Below are 19,534 nucleotides of genomic sequence, written 5' to 3' on the forward strand. Positions count from 1 at the left end.
AAGCAATGGAGGGCTTCCCTGGTGGCGCAGTGGTTGAGAATCTGCCTGCTAATGCAGGGGACGCGGGTTCGAGCCCTGGTCTGGGAGGATCCCACATGCCACGGAGCAGCTGGGCCCGTGAGCCACAATTGCTGAGCCTGCGCGTCTGGAGCCTGTGCCCCGCGACGGGAGGGGCCGCGATAGAGAGAGGCCCGCGCACCGCGATGAAGAGCGGTCCCCGCACCGCGATGAAGAGTGGCCCCCGCTTGCCGCAACTGGAGAAAGCCCTCGCACGAACCGAAGACCCAACACAGCCAAAAATAAATAAATAAATAAATAAGAAAATCCTTTAAAAAAAAAAAAAAAAAAAAAAGCAATGGAGCTTCTGCCTTATTTGCTGGAACACTTAGGCTTCTGTTTCTGAACTATCTATCTCATAAGAATTTCGGTAGTTCTGAGACCACGTTGTGAGAAAGTCAAGCGGCCTGTGGAGACCACGTTTGGGCACTCTGGTTAGTCATAGCAGTTTTTGAACCATCCTAATACAAGGACCAGCAATGTGAGAGAAGGAGTCTCCAGCTGATTCCAGCTTCCAGTGGTCAAATCTTTTCAGGTGAAGTCCCAAACATCATGGCAAAGAGACAAGCCAACTCCACTCTGCTCTATCAGAAATCCTGATTTGAAGAATCTATGGGTATAATAAAATAGTTGTTTTAAGCCACTAAGTTTTGGGTGCTTTGTAGCCTAAATGGTAATGGTTTCAGTTTATTTCAAATATTCAATAGCTGGCCAGTTATTTATTTTTTTTTAAGAACTCTTTTTGACTATAACCTACAGTAAGAAACACATTTTACATCATACACTCACACTCATATGCACTCATGCTTGCCCTAACTGAAACAAAACTTTGAGGGAGAAATAGAAATTCCTTTTAAATGCAATTTGCTTTGCTATTTCTTCTTCTCATCTCTTCCCTCTCCTCTTTTCTCTTTTATTTCAATAGAGAAATCTATTGATTTCTGATCACAACCAAATAAATTGATTTAATAAATAATAGGTCTTAATCAGCAGATTGAAGGTATAGTTTAAGAGGTGATCTTAATCTCTTTATCTTTATATCTTGCAGAGTATGTATATATTTTGGTATCTTATGTATTTTGCATTACACACAAGCTCACACACATTTTGCGCTCTAAACTCAGAGTTAAATTGTTCACTGGCCTAAGTCTAAATAAATCAATAAAACCGAAACAAAAAAATATGAAAAGAGTGAATCTAATAAATGATTCTAAACTTAATTTGGATGTTGAAGCATATGGAAACTCCAAGAACCCATTATTGTTTCAAAACGAAAGCCTGAGAGAGGTTAGTGATTTGTCCCCTGGGCTGTCAGGAAGGGAATCCTGTGGCATCTGGAAGGAGGCAGGGTCCTTGCAGAAGGTGCAGGTGGAGAGCAGTTTGGATCTGGCGATGGGATGGAGGATTGGGTATCCTTTCTTGGCCCAAAAGAGCTTAAGAATATAAAACATAAGTGACTACATATATACTCTTAAGAGTCAAAACACAGATCCTTTAATTCTGGCAAGAGCTTGAGAAATATTCTCTTCTGTCTAGAAAGTGGACCCTGTGAGAAAGAATGACTTCAGAGATATTAACTACCTTTCCATTAACCTTAATATTGAACTCATAATCATTTTCCTAATCAATCTCTTCAACATTTATTTATTCAAAGATGTTGCTGGTGTCTTCAAAAGAGGTGGTTCAAAGAACAAGAATAGATTGCATTTGAGCCTGTGTATCTTTTCTCTGTTCTTGACTTTTCTCTCTTTGTCTTACTTCCTATTATTCCCTCAGCATCCCTTTACATTTCCCTCTCTGTTCCCCCTAAATTATATGAATTTGCTGGTTTGTAAATGTAAGTTCCATCCACTTACACAATATTGTTAATTCATACCTGGTGACAGTTTGGCATAGTTATCCATTGCTGTATAACAAATTATCCCAGAATTTAGTGGCTTAAAATAATAATGAGCATTTATTATCTCACACAGTTTCCATGGGTCAGGAATTTGGGGGTGACTTAACTGGGTAGTTTTGACTTGGGATCTCTGATAAAATTGCAGTCAAAATGTTACTCTGGCTGCAGTCATCTGAAAACTTGACTGAGAATAGAAGATCCAATTCCCAGATGTCTCATATGGCTCACATGGCTGGCAAGTCAGTGTTGGCTATTGGCAGAAAGCCTCAGTTCCTTGGCATGTGTACCTGTTCATCGGGCTGCTTGAGAGCACACTCCATCACAGCTGGCTTCTCCAAGAATGAGTGATCCAAGAGAGTGCAAAACAGAAGTCACAATATCCTTTATGACATAACTACAGAAATCACAATATTCTATTAGTTCTATAGGTCCGTCCTATTTAGTTTGGGAGTCTGCACATGTGCATGCATATCAGAGGATGAGAATTACCAGGGCCATGTTGGAGTCTGGCTATCACAGTTCTGTAGATGAACAGCTCTATTTCAGATCCCAATCCTATCACTTACTAGGTTTGCAACTTTAAGAAATTTACCAAACGCTATTTCTCAAGTTTCTCATGTCTAAAATTTGCATGAGGATAGTGCAGTAGATTTCACTTTTACTCCCAATTTTTGCTGCCCTTTTTGGGAGAATTATACATCCCTGCCCACTGATATCGATTTATGACATGCCTACCCCTGTGAGGAGTATACTTCCACACCAACTCGATATCAGTCACTGCCATGGGAGTTGCTTTGGTAGATCAAATGTGAGTAGAAGTGAGGTGTACTCACTTTCCAGCAGAATTGTTAGGAGCAATGAGATCTTTTCATGTCGTGTCCCTTTAGTCTGGGTCCCTCCATGAAGAAAATGTGGAGCAGAACCACAACTGATCTATAAAAAAATGCAATGTGAGCCTGAAATAATCCTTGACATTGTCATCCACTTAGATTTGGTGTTTTTTTGTTATATAATTTAGCAAAATCTAACTGATACAGCTATTATCTACTCAGGAGTATGCTGAGATTTGATAAAATATTTTTGAAGTGCTTATAATACTGAGACATAGTAAACAACCCTGCATATTACATATTATCTATCACCTATTACTATGATTATACAAACCTAAATTCACATGAAATGAGTTTATAAGCCATGCCATTAATTAATTTATAATGAGATGCCCTTGATATTGAAAATAAATATCAGAGGTGTACATACTTTCTGGTCAGGAGACCAAGATACAGATTAGAGGATGCTTTTTGAGCATATAGTTCGAATAAGGGATATTTTTATAAAGCAGTGGTCACCCAATCAATCAGCTCCTCCACCCTGAGGACACCCGTGTACTGTGTTTTGTTTTGTGGAAAAGACACACTGAACAAGTTACCATTCTACAAACTCTTCTTTTTCTAGGTGATCACCAACCTCCCTTTTCTCACAGTTGCTCTTATATGAATTCTCCAGACTTACAGTAACCATGATATTCCAATATAATTTATATCAGTTACAGTACAAATATAGTCAGTTATAATTTAGAATATTGCAATATATTTATAAAGTTTACCATAGAGTAAATACAATATGCCAGTAAATACAATATGTTCTAAGCACTTTACAAATACTCACTTAATCCTTGTAATAACAAGGATTATTACAAGTCACTGGCACAATGGTGCTATTATTACACCATTTTCCAGAAGACAAAACTGCATCCAAAGATGTTAAGTAACTTGCCCAAGGACTTAAACTATGAGAGCTTTCCTGTACTGTCTCTCCACCTTGTAAGATTATTCCAGTGACTAATTGTGCCATCCTTTATAAATTATTGTTATACCAAGTACAGTAAAATTTTATTCTCATGTTTTGAAACTTTATTTCTTTTTTTTAAAATAGATTTATTTTATTTATTTATTTAGGCTGCGTTGGGTCTTCGTTGCTGCGCGTGGGCTTTCTCTAGTTGCGGCGAGCAGGGGCTCCTCTTCGTTGCGGTGCACGGGCTTCTCATTGCGGTGGCTTCTCTTGTTGCGGAGCAGGGACTCTAGGCCTGCGGGCTTCAGTAGTTGTGGCACGTGGGCTCAGTAGCTGTGGCTCGAGGGCTCTAGAGTGCAGGCTCAGTAGTTGTGGCGCACGGGCTTAGTTGCTCCGCGGCATGTGGGAATCTTCCTGGACTAGGGCTCGAACCCGTGTTCCCTGCATTGGCAGGCGGATTCTTAACCACTGCACCACCAGGGAGGCCCTGAAGCTTTATTTCTAAGCACTATTCTTTGATTTGGGGTGGGGTAGAAAGCAGGGGCTGGAGTAGGAAATGGGAAGCAATTTGTAGGACAACAGTAGTTTATGAAGTCATAGTACAATCCTCATTAACTTCCCCCTCTCCACCAGTGACCCCCCTCTTCTGTGACATGGACAACTTAGGGTTTGGGGTTTTTGTTTGTTTTCTTTTCTTCTCCTTCACCCCAACTTTGGTCTCATATAAAGTGCCTCCACCCACTTCCCAAAATATGGTTCCTAAACTTTCCCTATTGGAGAAATTCTGGAGACCCTAATATTCAGGGATTTAAGAGACCACAGATGTCACAAAGCCTCTCACTTTGTAAAACAGGAAACTTAAGCCCAGAGTGGTGAAGTTACATTCTGAATAAGCAATCACCCTCTGGACTTCCAGCAGCATGAGGACTAGGGCAGATATTTAGCATCGCAAATGCTTTAGAAAACTTTTGCTGCAAACACTGCTCTGTACATGAGTTGCTCAGGAAAGACCAATGTTTATCAGTTGGGTTCAGTCCCACTGTTTGTCAGTGTATTAAAAACTGCTCCAGGGATTTTATATACGATGAATTTAATAGAGGTAATCAGTGAAACCGATCATGAAAGAGTTAAGAAACCAAAAGAGAGATGAGGAGTAACCAAAGATAAGCAGCAGCAAGAAGTTGCCACTTCTCCAAGAGCTAGGACAAAGGAAAAAGAGGTGCTGCTATCATCTAGGACTTGGGGCTGGATCTCCAGTGAAGCTGGAACAACACAGGCTGGTAAGACAGGAGTGGAGACCACCAAGAGACCAGCTCTCTGGTGGGACTGGAACCAAAGAGTGCCAATGAGGCTGGAGAAACCCCAGGAAGCAAAGGCAGGAACGGCAGAAATACCTTGGTCTCACCATGTTCCACTGGGGCCTCCCATTGGTCATATCTACTGGAAGACAGAGAGCAAGGGAGCCTGGGAATTGTAGTTTCCAGTGACATACAGCAGCTTCAGAGAATAAACAGGCAAATGACCGAAACAATCAGAAATTCAAATATTTCTGCGAATCTGATGCCTGAGCATGAGTCCTTGTATCTGAACTCAACCAGAGGTACACTTCCATCTTTAAAGACGCGGGATCAAGAAGACAGTTTCACCTTCTTTTAATCAGGTTGTGATATATCCAGTGTGGTGGGGATCCTCTGACAGAATCAAAACGATCCCTGCCTCTGAGGGTTCATATCCCTAAGTTATCCCCTTTTCTTGAGTGTGTGCTGCACCTGGTGACTTGCTTCTAACAAAGAGGATATGTCGGGGCTTCCCTGGTGGCACAGTGGTTAAGAATCCGCCTGCCAATGCAGGGGACACGGGTTTGAGCCCTGCACCTGGAAGATCCCACATGCTACAGAGCAGCTTGAGCCCGCGTGCCGCAACTAATGAAGCCCACGCTCCTAGAGCCCGTGCTCCGGAACAAGAGAAACCACCGCAATGAGAAACCCGAGCACCACAAGGAAGAGTAGCCCACACTGCCGCAACTAAAGAAAGCCCACGCACAACAACGAAGACCCAACGCAGCCAAAAATAATAAATAAATAAATAAAAAATTTTTAAAAAGCACAGACTCTTAAAAAAAAATAGAATATGTCAAAAGCTATGGTGTGTCATTTTTGAGATTAGTTTACAAAAGGTTGTAGCTTCTATCTTGGGCCCCCACTTGCACTCTCTCACTTGCTCATTTCCTCAGAAGAAAGTCATTAAGCCACCGACATGACAAGAAACAAGAACTTGAGGACTTCAGTCTAACAAACAGCCCTTGAGGAACTGAGTCCCTCCAACAACCATGTGCACGGGTTTGGATGTGGATCAATCCCACATTGAGCTTTGAGGTGATTGCAGTCCTGGCCACATCCTAACTGCAGCTTTGTGAGAGACCCGGAGGACCCAGCTCAGCTACTCTCAGATCCTGAAGCTGCTAAGTTTGAGGATAATTTGTGATGCAGCAATAGATAACGGATACATCCAGAGATAAGCCAAAGACATACAAGGGGAAATAAAGGGAAGAGAGGGCATGGTTTTCAGTGTCTATTATGTACCGAGCACATTATCCCCGCTTAATCTTTGCATCTATCCTCTGAGGTGGGCGATCATCATTGGTTCCATTTTCCAGACAAGGAAACTGAAGATGAAAAGGGAAAATAGTTTGCTCAAGGTCGCATTGTAGGGTTGCAATGGAAGGGTTGCAAAGTAGGGTCTGATGGATGGCCACATCTGTGTTTTCATTTTCATTATTTCACACTGTTCCAGAACTCAAAACAACCAGCCTTCAAAGTTGCAGTCACTTCATTTGGATTGAGTACAAATAAAAAGAGTAAATTGTTTAAAATCAAATGCCTTCTTGCTTTCTTAAAATTGTATACCCACTTCTTTCCATCACAGAATATCATAACTCAGCTAAAAATTAAAAAAAGGAGCAGGGCCTTATTTCTGCTCCTTTCTGCACTTCAGGATGGAAGTGTACCTCTGGTTGAGTGCAGATACAAGGTCTCATGCTCAGGCATCAGATTTTCAGAAATATTTGTTTGAATTTCTCATTGTTTCCCTCATTTGCCTGTTAACTCTCCGAAGCCGCTGCCACTGGAAACTACATTTCCCAGGCTCCCTTGCTCTCTGGCTTCCAGTAGATTTGACCAATGGGAGGCCCCGGTGGAACATGTTGATGAGGCCAGGGTATTTCTTAAAGACTAAAGTCCAGAGAACAATATAAAATTGGTGTAACAAATAACCAAATTAAAGCAAACAAAGCCTCCAAAGAGACAGACAGTTTTTAGCTCTTTGGGCTACTAGACCACTGGTTGCATTGTGTAATTAGATAATTACTGTTATGATAATAGCAGCAAACAGCAACTAGCATTTGTCGAGGGTTCCCTTCGGATTGGGCGCTCTTCTGAGGTTTTTACCTGTATTACCTCATTTGCCTTCCCAATAACACTATGAAGCTGCTTCCCTGTGTGCGTCTTATTCTCATCTGCACACTTCCCCCATCCGTCCTTTTTACCAGGTACATGACCTGGGCAAGTTAGGTAATCTCTCTGTGCCTTGGTCTCCCAATCTACAAAATGGGACAATAATAGCACCTACCTCATGACATTATGAAGATTAAATAAGTTAGTGCTTGAGTGAGCATTATAATCTAATGAAGTGAGGTAGGAATCACATTCTTCCCAATCCAACTCTAGTTTAGATAGCAGTAAATTTGGATAACAAGTAATATTTGTCTGATTCTGAGGCACAGCTTCTGAGTCACAGGTGAGATCCGAGCGGCGTGGTTCTTACTGATGGAGCCAGAGGACCGTTCTGCGGCTCCATAACACAGACGCCGGCACCGGAAACCCGAGCTGAGCCTGTAGTTCCGGCGTGACTGGGTCCCACTGGGGCATGCGCGGAGTGCAGCGGTGGCAGAGTCTCCACGTATTTCAACACTGACCACCTAGTGTGAAAACAAGGTACTTTTAAAAAGTGCTCCTTAAAAAATAGCTGATGCTAAATGGAGAGGAAAGAGAGCAGGAAAACGGGCAAAGGAAAGGGTGGCGGGTGTGGGGGTGGGGTGGGGGAGGAATACAAAGGGATAAATAAGAAATTTCAGAAAGAGCTGTTGGTTTGTAGCGTTCGTGGAGAACATTTGAGAAGATGAGACACAAGGTGATTAGAATAATGATTAAAAAGTTCGATCTCAGCCCATAATGAAGGCTGTTTATAGCCACTCCTTCCCACCGACTCCCTCCTCTAGAGGTCATTAACTCCTCCTAACAGGTCTTCGTACTTTGGGCTCCTGTCCGGTTGGCAGGCACAGTGTCAGTTGTGTCTGCTGGAACTCGTGGGCAGAAGTCGGCAGATGCGCAGTGCCTGCTCTCCTGCAGCTCTGAGTCACGTGCCAGGGAAGGGAACAGCCTGATGCACAGAGGGGCTGTGCTCCAGAAGGGGACCCAGTGCCTGTGCTGTTCCTTTTCATAGAGAAAACACGAGACCAGACTTGAATGAGAAGAAACCTTTTCTGTGTGGGTTTCAGCTGGGAGCACCAGCCTCCCAGCACCTGAGAACATTGGCTGATTCTCCCACAGGGAGAGAAGCAGCCATTGTTCCCAGTTCATTGCCAGGCAACCCAGAGGAAATCCCTGGGGTCACTGGTTAAACAGCCCTGCTTGTGTCCTAGCAGTGCCTTTGTTCATGACATTCCTAGCCATGCTGTACTGACAGTCCACACTCCCAGCATCACTCTCCGCCAGACCTTGGCCACCCTCCCAGCAGGCATCTCTCCCCTCTGGGAGTAGGAGGAAGGCTAGGGAGGGTCTCACTGAGAAGGTGACATTTGAGCAAAAGCCTGAAGGAAGTGAGGGGTGAGGCAGGTGAGGATGGGTGAGAAGAGTGTGTCAGGGTTCCTCATAAAATTTGGGAAGTCGATATGAGAACCCAGCAGATGGGAAACAATGCAGAATAATCCACAATAGGTGCGGATCATAGGACTGTGGGAATTAAATCAGCCCAGAGACATGGGGCTCATTTGGGAGGTGAGACAGAACCCTTTTAGGTAGGAAAACAGCACAATAGTGTGAGCCAACTTGTGTGCACGAGAGAGAGACAGAGACAGAGAGAGTCATGAGAGGTATGAGAGTATCTTTATGGGGTAGAAACAAAGGATGTTTAAGGTAGTGGTGTGCTGGTAAAGGTTTAACAACTGATTCTTAAGGAAAACTCCCCCAATACTGACTTGTAGCCAGTTCTTGTTGTGTATATACTCCCGCTATGGCCAATTCCAGGCTACCCATGTTACCCTGAACACAGAATAGAATGCAAGGAAGGTTCAAAATGACATGTAGATTTTCCACTGGACGCCTGAGAGGATGAAGACGGCGAGGGCAGAAATATAACTCTGTGGGTGACGTGTACAAACCGCTGATCTGTTTTGTGACCACACAGAGACCAGCTGCTCAGGGCCCCAGTCTCTTCATCCACAGCCTGAAGGACTGAGCTAAAGGAAATCGAAGTTTCCTTCTGTGCTCTTCCCTTCCTTTATTCTTTCCTCCCAAAGAACCACTGTACCTAGGCCCCCTTTCCTTAATGGTCTTGCACATATTTCTCTTCTCTGCCAAAGTTGCACAGGTAACCAGTAGGGGCGATGCTCCATATCCAGGGAGTCAAGCTGAGCGCAAACTGGAGTAGCCACAGTTTGGAGCATCCCTGTCTTAGGAGTCTCTGCTCTTGGAAAGGTGGCTCAGCTGAGTTCAAAGTGCCCATCCAGTCCACTGGGGCTGCTGCTTCTGCACCTGGAAGAGACCTCGTGGCAGGTGAGTGGGTGCGTCCACTGCCATTTCAACACCACATGTCTGCCAGGCCCACTCCTCTGGAAGCTTCCTCCAGCCATGGGGGAGTGGCTGCCAGAAGCAGGCAGTGATCTGGCTTATCACAACCTAAGTCACCTCAATCTCTGCAGGTGGAAGCTGGCAAATCCCAACTTGGAAATCCCAGCATCCTCTTCAACTTCCCACATTTGTGAATAGATCAACAGGTGAGAGATAATTTCTATCTCTACTTCTATCTTTATATAATCTTACACATGTTTATGTTAGGTTTTACAAGGAACAAAGTGCTTTCTCATGTGCTCTCTTTTGACTGGTTTTTCAAAACTCTGGGAGGTACTATTATCCCATTTTACAGATGAAAAGCCTGATTTTTCAGGGATGGCAGGTGACTCACCCCCAGTCAGACACTTGGTAAATGGCAGAGCTGGAATACAGACCCAAGTATTTTCATTCCAGATTCGCATGTCTTTCCAGAATATTTCACTGCATGTCTGTGCTGTGTGTACATGCATATGTATATGTATGTGTGTACACACACAAACCATTTTGTATAGACTTATATAGGTATTTTTTAAGACTAAGTTGTGTGTGTCCTTCTTACAACCCAGCCTTAGGAATTCATCAGCTATTTCCTGAGTGATTAGTACATGCCAGGCAATGTCAGACACCAGCTGAGAGCTGGCAATACAGCAGTGGACCATCCAGGCCCCCAGTCCCCAATACACAGACACTAGAGTAGCAGAAACATTCTTAAAACCTGACCTTGACTTAAGATGAAAGAGCAGAAGGGGCAAAGGGGCAGGCAGATTGGGAGGGTGTGCCTTCTAACTCCTGTGTGAGGAAATGTCCATTTAACCAGGTAATTAATGAAACTATCTTCCTCTGTCTTGGTACCATATTAGCCTGATCCTATTACAATTTATTATATATAACTCTCACAAAAGAAGTTGAAAAATTAAATAATTTTGTTTGTGCTGTTCTTTAGAATTCCAAACATTTTTTTTTTCATTTTCATAGTTACTTAAGGTACGTATTACCTCCATTTTACAGATGAAGAAACTGGGGTTCAAAATGAGCTTGGCTAAAGCCACAGTTTTTAAGGAGAAGAACCTTGAGTCCAAGCCAAGAGTGACTTGAATTTCTGTTCATTTTCCACCATCCCAGAGGAATATTAGAACAATTTCCATTTTGCTGTACATCAGGGTTTGTTATTCTGGAATTGCTTTATGTGCCTACCAACAGGAGACAGGTTCCATGAACTGTGCTGTACTGGGTGATGCATTCACAGTACAATACCATGAGACAGTGTACAGGATGCCCCCTATGTTCATATCTGGAAAGTTTTCCAAGATACACTGTTCTAGAAACGAGTAAGTGTATACAGTCTGCTATCTTTTAAGAATGAAAATTGGGGGAGATAAAATGCATTCATTCTTGACTCACATCAGCATGAATTAACAATAGGCAAATACACAAGGAAAATAACGTTACCTAGGGAGCAGTGGGGTAATCCAGTGAGGAGTGGATTCTCCACATATACCTTGGTATTTTGATTTGGTTGAACCCTGTGAATGTATTACTTATTCAAGAAATTAGGTACATTTTGTACTAAAGAGAGCTTCTCCACAGTAATATTTACCACCCCTTCCCTTTTACTCTCCTTATCCCCAAGACACACAGTACACACGAAGAAAGAAACCCAGAGTGAGTTTTTAATTGGAAAAAATTTGCAGGTGCGGAATCAATCAAAGATGTCAGAACACAGATGCCAATCCATTTATTTCTGAGAATTGATGAGTTTGACAGACACTCTGGATCTAGGCGTCTCTTTGTAGTGAGAAGCTTTTGAAACCTAAGGGGAGAGAAGAAACCAAAGTAAATGTATTTGGGAACTTCTTTCTTAACCTTCCTCAACATATGCAGAAAAACTTACAAACCTCTTTCCTCATAATGAGTTTGGTTCATTCTGTGTATCAGCCCTTTTATTTCCTCATATACACACTCCCCATGGTAAGAGGACCCAGCCTCCCCGGGAAGATGCTCTAATTTTGCTCTTCAGATAGGGTTGCCAGATTTGGCAAATGAAAATACAAGATGCCTAGTTAAATCTGAATTTCAGATAAACAACATTTTTTGTTGAATTATAGCATGTTTCATGCCATATTTGGGGGCATACTTATACTAAAACAATTACTTGTCACTTAACTGAAATTCAATTTTAACTGAGCATTCTATATTTTATCAGGCAACTGTATCCTCAGATGCTACCTGGAGGGAGCTGGTTAAGTGCACTTGAACATGTTAGCTCAGAGGGACAAAAAGTACCTAGCCCAGTGTGCTACCAATAGAACTTTCTGCATTGACAGACATGTTCTACATCTATCCGTCCAATGTAGAAGCCACCAGCAACTTGAAATAGGGTTAGTGCAACTGAGTACCTGAATTTTTAGTTTCATTATTATTATTATTTTTTTGGCTGTGTTGGGTCTTCGTTTCTGTGCGTGGGCTTCCTCTAGTTGCGGCAAGCGGGGGCCACTCTTCATCGTGGTGCACGGGCCTCTCACTATCGCGGCCTCTCTTGTTGCGGAGCACAGGCTCCAGACGCGCAGGCTCAGTAGTTGTGGCTCACGGGCCCAGTTGCTCCGCGGCATGTGGGATCTTCCCAGACCAGGGCTCAAACCCGTGTCTCCTGCATTGTCAGGCGGACTCTCAACCACTGCACCACCAGGGAAGCCCCTCATTATTTTATTTAAATTTAAAATGTCACATGTGGTCAGTGGCCTATCTTGGACAAAGTAGCTCAAATACCAGTCATGTATCTCCCTCCAAATGTAGCAACTGGAATTTAAAACCGAGTGGTGGCTGAAAAGGTACATCACCCGGAAATAAACTCACAAATCCCTGCAGCTTAGTGATTATTCCGTTTCCGTGCAGATATAAGTTCCGTTGCCAACACATTAATTCTGAGCATTCATTCCGAGTATTTACTGAGGATGTGACATGCCAGGGCGTGGAGATGTATGATAGAAATTTTCAACAAACTCACCCTGTAGATGATCGTGTTAACTGTATAATCCAGCATTAGACTGTAAAAGCCACCAAGGTACCCTTATGTGCAGAGCAGGCATTGTAAGGGGATGAAACAGCATTGATTTGGTCACACACATCAGCTGTGTGATCTTTTCCTTCCATGACTCTAAGCAAGCATTAGTAACCACAGACCCAGTAGGGTATTAAAGAGGATTCTTTTATACATGGTATCAGCCAGCAGAGAAAACAGGCCCTTAAAGGAAATTGGGCTTCCTGGGTCACTGAGGCTTATCAGGAGACATTAAGTCTGGTGAGGTTAGTGCAGAAACCTGGCAAAAGGTAGAGTGTGGAAAACAAATGGTGTATATGGTACTTCCAAATTTCACAGCTGTCCTAGTAGCTGCGTAGGGCAGTAGGCAGTGTATTAACAATGGTTAGTGGGCATTTTTATACAGAAATTCAGATACACATGTGCTTTCTGGGCTCTGAGAAGGCTTTTGGGGCTACAACATCCATTCCCTGGTTCATTCACCAGCGAGTTGAGTCCCAGGCCTTCTGTTAGATGTTAGGATGTCACAGACCAGGTCCCACTTCATGGAACAGAGAGTATAATGGGGAGAGGCAAACAACAAGGGATCTGATAAATAAAATCTTAGACTGTATTTTAAAGAATCTCAACAAGATGATTGATAGAAAGTAACTTGGAGTGAGACGTGAGCAGAGGGAGGTAACTTTTTTATTTTACTTTCTATATTTGAAGTTACAAACTTAATTCATGCTCCTTTTAACACTTTACACACATGTTTATACAGGTTAACAATCTCTCCTCATATAACCTCACATAATGGGGCTTTTATTTCTAGATGGTAGACCCCCTCTCTTCCCTAGTTTCTACTATCTATCTATCTATCTATCTATCTATCTATCTATCTATCTGTCTGTCTGATACTGCTTTGCTTTACAAAAGGTTGAGTGTCTCTTAATAAATTTTCATATATATTGCCAGGAAATTTTCTCAAAAGATAATATGACTGTGGCACTCATCCTCAGCATCCTAAGTATTATTGGTTTTAGTGGTTGTCTATCCATAGGTAAGAAATGCTATTCCTTTGTTGCTATGATATGCATAACCTAACTTTTAGGAAGGTGAACAGTTGTATGTATTTTGGTTTGTTTTTTCTCATATGCACTATTTGAATTTAATAAAAGGTATAAAATATCCTGTTCAGTAATTTTTTTCTATTATTGTTTGCCCTTTTCTTAGCAGCTTGCAGGTCTTCCTTGTAAATTAAAGTCATTAACCTTTTGTGTATAATGTTTTACAAATCCTTTATCCCAATTTACTGCTTGTTTTCTACTCTTTTTATGGAATATTGCATCTTAAATTTATTTTTGTCCTATGTGGTCTGTGTCCCTTCCTATATGGCATTTGTATTTCCTGCCTGGCTTAATAATGACACCTCCCCCTCAAAATACACACATACAAAACTGAGGTTATACAAAGTGTTCCCTAAAATATCATCTAGTATTTGTATTTTATCCTTAGATCTTTAATACATCGGGGTAGGTCTATTTCAGATAGGCCCGTCTGGAGAAGAGCTGAGAACATGCTCGCCAGAAGAAAAATCAGAGGATGGGCACTGCAGAGAAAGAGACCAACAGTACAGATTTCTTGAAGCAGCAAAGGGCTTGGCAGGTGGAAGAGAGACCAGTGTAGCTGGACAGGGAGATGGAGATGAAGTCAGGGAGGTGGGCAGAGGCCAGGGTGGTCATGGATGGCTCTTCAGGTCATGGTAAGGAGTATGGTAAATAAATTAAGATATGTATTAAAGGTATAGGTGAAGTGACTTACAGATAGTTTGTATTTGTGGAGATGAAGGAAAGGGAGCAAGGCTCATTCCTAGAATTTTCGCTTGAGCAAATGGACTTACAAGTAATGTCATTTACGGAGCTGGGGAGGATTGGAGGGAATAACAGGCTTAAGAAGCATAATGTAAACTCTTGTGTCTTGAATATATTTAGGTTGAGAGGCCTGGTAGGGTTTCAAGTGAAGGTGTCAAGTAGAAATTTGTATGCACACATTTGCATTTCAGGGAAGACAGCAGGACTGGAGATGTAAAATTGGAAGTTTATTGCATATAGACAGACTTTGAAACTACACTACTGATAAAATCATCAAGGAGACAGAGTAAACAGGGGCTAGTACTGAGCTCCAAGGTTCTAAAATTTAGAGCATTTTGAGATAGAGCCATTCTGAGATAGATTTTGAATGCAAGGGCAATTTGTCATGGTGTAAAGTCAAGGCCTGTACTTTCAGCTCAGGCTATCACTGAGTACAGGAAAGAATAGACATGCTCAGCTGCTGCTGCCTGGTGCCATGAGAGTGAGGAATGTGGTAAAACTTTAAGCTCCAACTGGCAGACCAGCAACATACAACAGAGACCCTGAAGCTTAGCACACTTGCTTCTTTCAGGAAGAACCTCTACTGTAAGTAACATGTGTAAGTCTAAGTCTTAAGAGATGCTTGTTCTTTCACCCTGCCTAAACTACAACTTAACTAACAACTGTAATCTAATTAAGTCCAATGAATTTCTGATATTTTTTTTCAATATGACTACATTAATTCCATGTCCTAGAATTCGTTTTATTTTAAAGTATACATGTTATGTTCCAAATTCTTTTGGTGTTATAATGATTATACTTATTGAGTTTTTTCATAAATTTGTCTACTTATGAATAATACAGTTTTATGGATATAAATATAGACTATAATCTGCCTTTTGATAGATCTCCTGATGATGCTAATCTTAGTTTGCTACAAGATCAAGGTACTGAAATAAAATATAGAGGGAAGAATACTGGGGCTACATGTGAGCCCTTATTCTCAATTTTGGTATGTATGGGGATTCCGCAATTAAATTCCTAATGTCTTCTAGTAACCCACATGCATTATACTTAACAGGTGTATTTACATTTATAATTATAATTCAGGCTCAACAGATGACAAACCCCTAGAAGGTAACCTACTTCTAACCTTAAAATATACAATTTTTTTTTTTTTACAACTGGTTATAAAATGTATCACACTTGTAAAAAAGAGTTCAAATGACACATTTAAAAAATAGAACGTGAATGGATAATGGATGGAGTAAAGGAAAGGATATTGCTGCATAGATTATTTGGAAATTTTAAAGATGATTTTATAATTGGCGATTTTGTATCAAAGTGATCTGTGTTGTTCGGAATACGCTATATGATTGAACGATGATTCTGTTTCAGCCTCACATCTCTATAAATCCCTTTAATACATATCTTGTCCCTGATGCCCAGGTGTCTTCAGTAACTGGAAGCCCTGGGTTTACGATTCACATCAACTTGCCCCAGTTTAAATGGTCCTCTCCAGGACCCTTGAGGCATGGCAGATGGAGACCTACTCAAGGGCTGGAAACCAACTAAAGCTACTGAGAGTTTACTGCCCACTACAGAATTTTCCCAAGTGGTAACTAGGGCTTTTGGATATAAACAGTGACATTTCAAAGTAGGAGGCGAAGAACTATGTTGGAGAGGAGAAGCTAGGCCAGAGCTGTGAGGAATGTCCTCTGGGGAGTAGCCCCTTAGCAGTACCTGTTAGGTAAGAGCTTATCAATTGGCACCTTCTGTGTTTCTTTGAAGCTCCCAAAATAAGTTGCCAATGCAAACTGGATTTTTCAGAAGGGATTTTCTACTGGTAGGAGAAGATATTATTAGCAGTTAGTCTGGTGTGTAATTAATGTCTCCTCTGGTAATAAACTGACCCTCTAGAACAAAGAGTACTTCCTGATGGCCCAGCCACTGACTCAGCTCAACGTTTACTCAGTGTCCGATTATCAAGTGTTTATTGTATGCCAGGGTCTATGCTATCAACAATTTAACAAGATGTGGTCCTTGACTTTAAGGAGGTCTCAATGAAACACACAAAATTAACACAATGTATCATTCACTCTTAAGTAATCCAATACAAAGTTTTGCTGTTGAAGCCCAGAGGGGAGAATTCAAATTCAAGCCCTGTCTAACTCCTTTCTTCACTTACCACAATAAATTAGTTTATCAAGTCCTTTGGTTCTTTACTAAACCATCTCCCCACTTGTCCCCTTGTTTCACTTGTCACATACTAAATCAAAAGTGTATTGGTTAACACAAAAATATGTGGCCAGCACACTGTCAGGATTTACCTCCCTCCCTTTATGTAGATTCCAGGGAGATTACCTCTCCTCCTTCTCTTAAATTTCTCAGAGTTTAGGATACAATTAGTAACATTCTGGTATGTGGGCAAAGTTACATCCATTATGTATTGAATTTTTACTCGTTTCATTATTCTGACAACCTCTTAGGGAGCAGTTGGTTATAAAATAGCCAGTGATTAGAAGTACTGGCTTCCTGACCTTGGGGCTCAGACAAGTTCTTTATGCTGTCTTCCTGTTTCCTCATCTTTAATATTGGGATATAGAAATGGTACTTATCTCTAAGATTGTTGGGTTAAATTAATATGCTGGAAGCATGTTGACACACAGTAAGTGCTTACTAAGTGTTGGCCATTACCCGAGCACCCCGTGTTCTAATTTCAGAACCCACACTGCTGAGCCCACTCCTTTCATCACAAGACAAGCAAAGGCATATAGGAAGAAATGGATGCAGGGAGAAGTTAAGCACTTAGCCCAAGGTCACCCACCTAGTTAAGTGTTGGAGCTGGGTTCCAAGGCAACCTGGAAAGTCAATGAAAAGTATCCCAAGACTTATATAAAGCAATTGCAATCTAAGGATCCAAGTTCTCCAACATACAAGAAATGCTTGGCGTAAAGAACCCGGTCCTCTCAGTGGACCCCTACCTGAAATGCTGTGAGGCCGGACCTTCTCCAAACTGATTGTTTCATTCCGGCTATCCTTAAAAATTCAGGAAATTCTAACGTGCGGCCATCAAGGTGCTCACTTCTTTTTCCGCCAATTTGCCTTCACCAAACACCCAGACCCTCTAGCCCCAGTTCTTTGGCTGGTAGTTTCAAGGCCAGGGTGGGGGTGGTGGGTAGGGGGTTGCGCGGGAGGAGGGGAAGAGGGATGGAGGCTGCCTCAAGACCGCAGAATGTCTGTGCCACCATGAGAATGAGAAAAGTGCGTTCACGGGAACCAGCTTCTGTTTAGATTCTCTCTCCCCACACACTCGGATTTGAATGGTCCAAAAGAACTGATGCCACGCAAAATGCTTCAGTGAAGCTCCAGGAGTGTTTGAATGAGGGTGCGTTTCCCTGGGCCGCACAGGTCCCAAGTTTTGGCCTACTCAGCCTCCTTGCCTACTCATCCAAGCACAAACTGAGTCATGCAGAAGAAATGTTTACTTGATGAGACTCAATCCCGGAAAATAGGATCCTAGGAATTTTTGCACAGTACCAGATCGACACTTTTGGGTTGGAGCAGCTAATTTACCAGATCCTTAGTAGTTAACTATTTTAGGGAGGCCTGCAGCCCTATTCTATCCCTTTTGGGGCTGCATTAGGAGCCTAGGCATTTGAACCTCTATTAATTTTAGTTCATTGAATGTCAGGCACTAATCTAGGTTACGGGTGTTAAGGGGTTTGTCAAAAAAAAAAAAACCGCCATCATTCTATCCCCAATTTACATACAACAAAACTACCAGGTTAGAAATTGGCCCCAAATCTCACAATTTGTAAATGTGGGGAGAAGCCACAATTCGAGTCTAGATTTAGTCTGTTCTAAGCTACCATATGTTAACTCCAGGTAATCAATTTTTCAAAAGCCCCTATCAGTACGTGGTAAATTTCAGATGACACGTTGAAAGTTAGCGGGAGCAGAGCCTAACTCCCTTGCGGGATTAGGAAAGACGAGTTGTCTGCAGCCTAGAACAAGGCGTCTAAGAGGTTCTGGCCATTGCACTCGGCATGTTAGTTTGAGACCACCATGTATCCATTCCTGCAGTTAAACCGTGCTTAGGCTTTACTGACTAAAGGCAGATCACTCGACTGTCTGAAATGCCTAACCACTTCGTGGATCATTAGGCCTTAACCGATTTACCACTTTCTGCAAAGAGAGGCAGATTTCTAGTAACAGTGAGAGCCTTCTCTAAAGATCTAGAAAATTTTTTCTTCCATTTCTTATCTTGGATAAAAATTAACTTACCTTCCTTTTTTTTTAATATTCCAAGTGGTGTTAGCTCTTCCTTTGAAATAGTGGGGGGCTCTGAAAAGAGCCTTTGGGTTTGAAAGCACTTCCGGAAACTCAAATCCCTGTCAAATCACTTGCCCTTGGCCTTGTGGTGGCTCTCGGTCTTCTTAGGCAACAGCACCGCCTGGATGTTCGGCAAGACCCCGCCCTGAGCGATGGTCACGCGGCCCAGCAGTTTGTTAAGCTCCTCATCGTTGCGGATGGCCAGCTGCAGGTGACGTGGGATGATGCGAGTCTTCTTGTTGTCGCGCGCCGCATTACCGGCCAACTCTAGTATCTCTGCCGTCAAGTATTCCAACACCGCTGCAAGATACACCGGCGCACCAGCCCCGACCCGCTCAGCGTAGTTGCCCTTCCGGAGCAGGCGATGCACTCGGCCCACGGGAAACTGGAGGCCAGCCCGCGAAGAGCGAGACTTCGCTTTAGCGCGAGCTTTACCACCTTGCTTGCCACGTCCAGACATTGCAAAAAAAAAAAAACAACAACAAACAAACAAAAAAAAATATTTCCCAAAGCAAACCAAGTTTGAAAACACATAGAACACTGCTGCTTTTATAGGCATTTCCTGGGGAGTAAGTCCGGTTGTCTGATTGGTTAGTACCAAGATTCACCTAAGTGGCCAATAGAAAAGCTCTATTTCCATACCTCATTTGCATAGTTCTGCCCATAGATGACAGCCTTGCTGTTTGTCTTCCAA

The 19,534-nt window shown here is 42.4% G+C and overlaps 2 protein-coding genes and 1 long non-coding RNA gene across 3 annotated transcripts in view; 2 read left to right on the plus strand and 1 right to left on the minus strand.

The window, feature by feature from the left end:
• Window positions 1-19,534, plus strand: part of LOC103016137 (uncharacterized) — a 115,793-nt gene that overhangs the window by 33,521 nt on the left and 62,738 nt on the right. The window lies entirely within an intron of this gene.
• On the plus strand, window positions 7,656-11,291 carry LOC103017519 (uncharacterized). Its single transcript, XR_450561.2, has 4 exons — window positions 7,656-7,740; window positions 9,387-9,579; window positions 9,726-9,800; window positions 10,645-11,291. It is a non-coding gene; the product is annotated as an uncharacterized LOC103017519 (long non-coding RNA).
• Window positions 11,289-19,351, minus strand: LOC103017252 (histone H2A type 1-C). Its single transcript, XM_007177373.2, has 2 exons — window positions 18,793-19,351; window positions 11,289-11,446 (listed from the first exon to the last, which is right to left on the minus strand). Exon 1 carries the CDS (start codon window positions 19,298-19,300, stop codon window positions 18,908-18,910), a length of 393 nt encoding a protein of 130 aa, XP_007177435.1. The 5' UTR covers window positions 19,301-19,351; the 3' UTR covers window positions 11,289-11,446; window positions 18,793-18,907.

This window comes from Balaenoptera acutorostrata, chromosome 10, assembly GCF_949987535.1.
Source record: "Balaenoptera acutorostrata chromosome 10, mBalAcu1.1, whole genome shotgun sequence".
Classification (NCBI taxonomy): Eukaryota; Metazoa; Chordata; class Mammalia; order Artiodactyla; family Balaenopteridae; genus Balaenoptera; species Balaenoptera acutorostrata.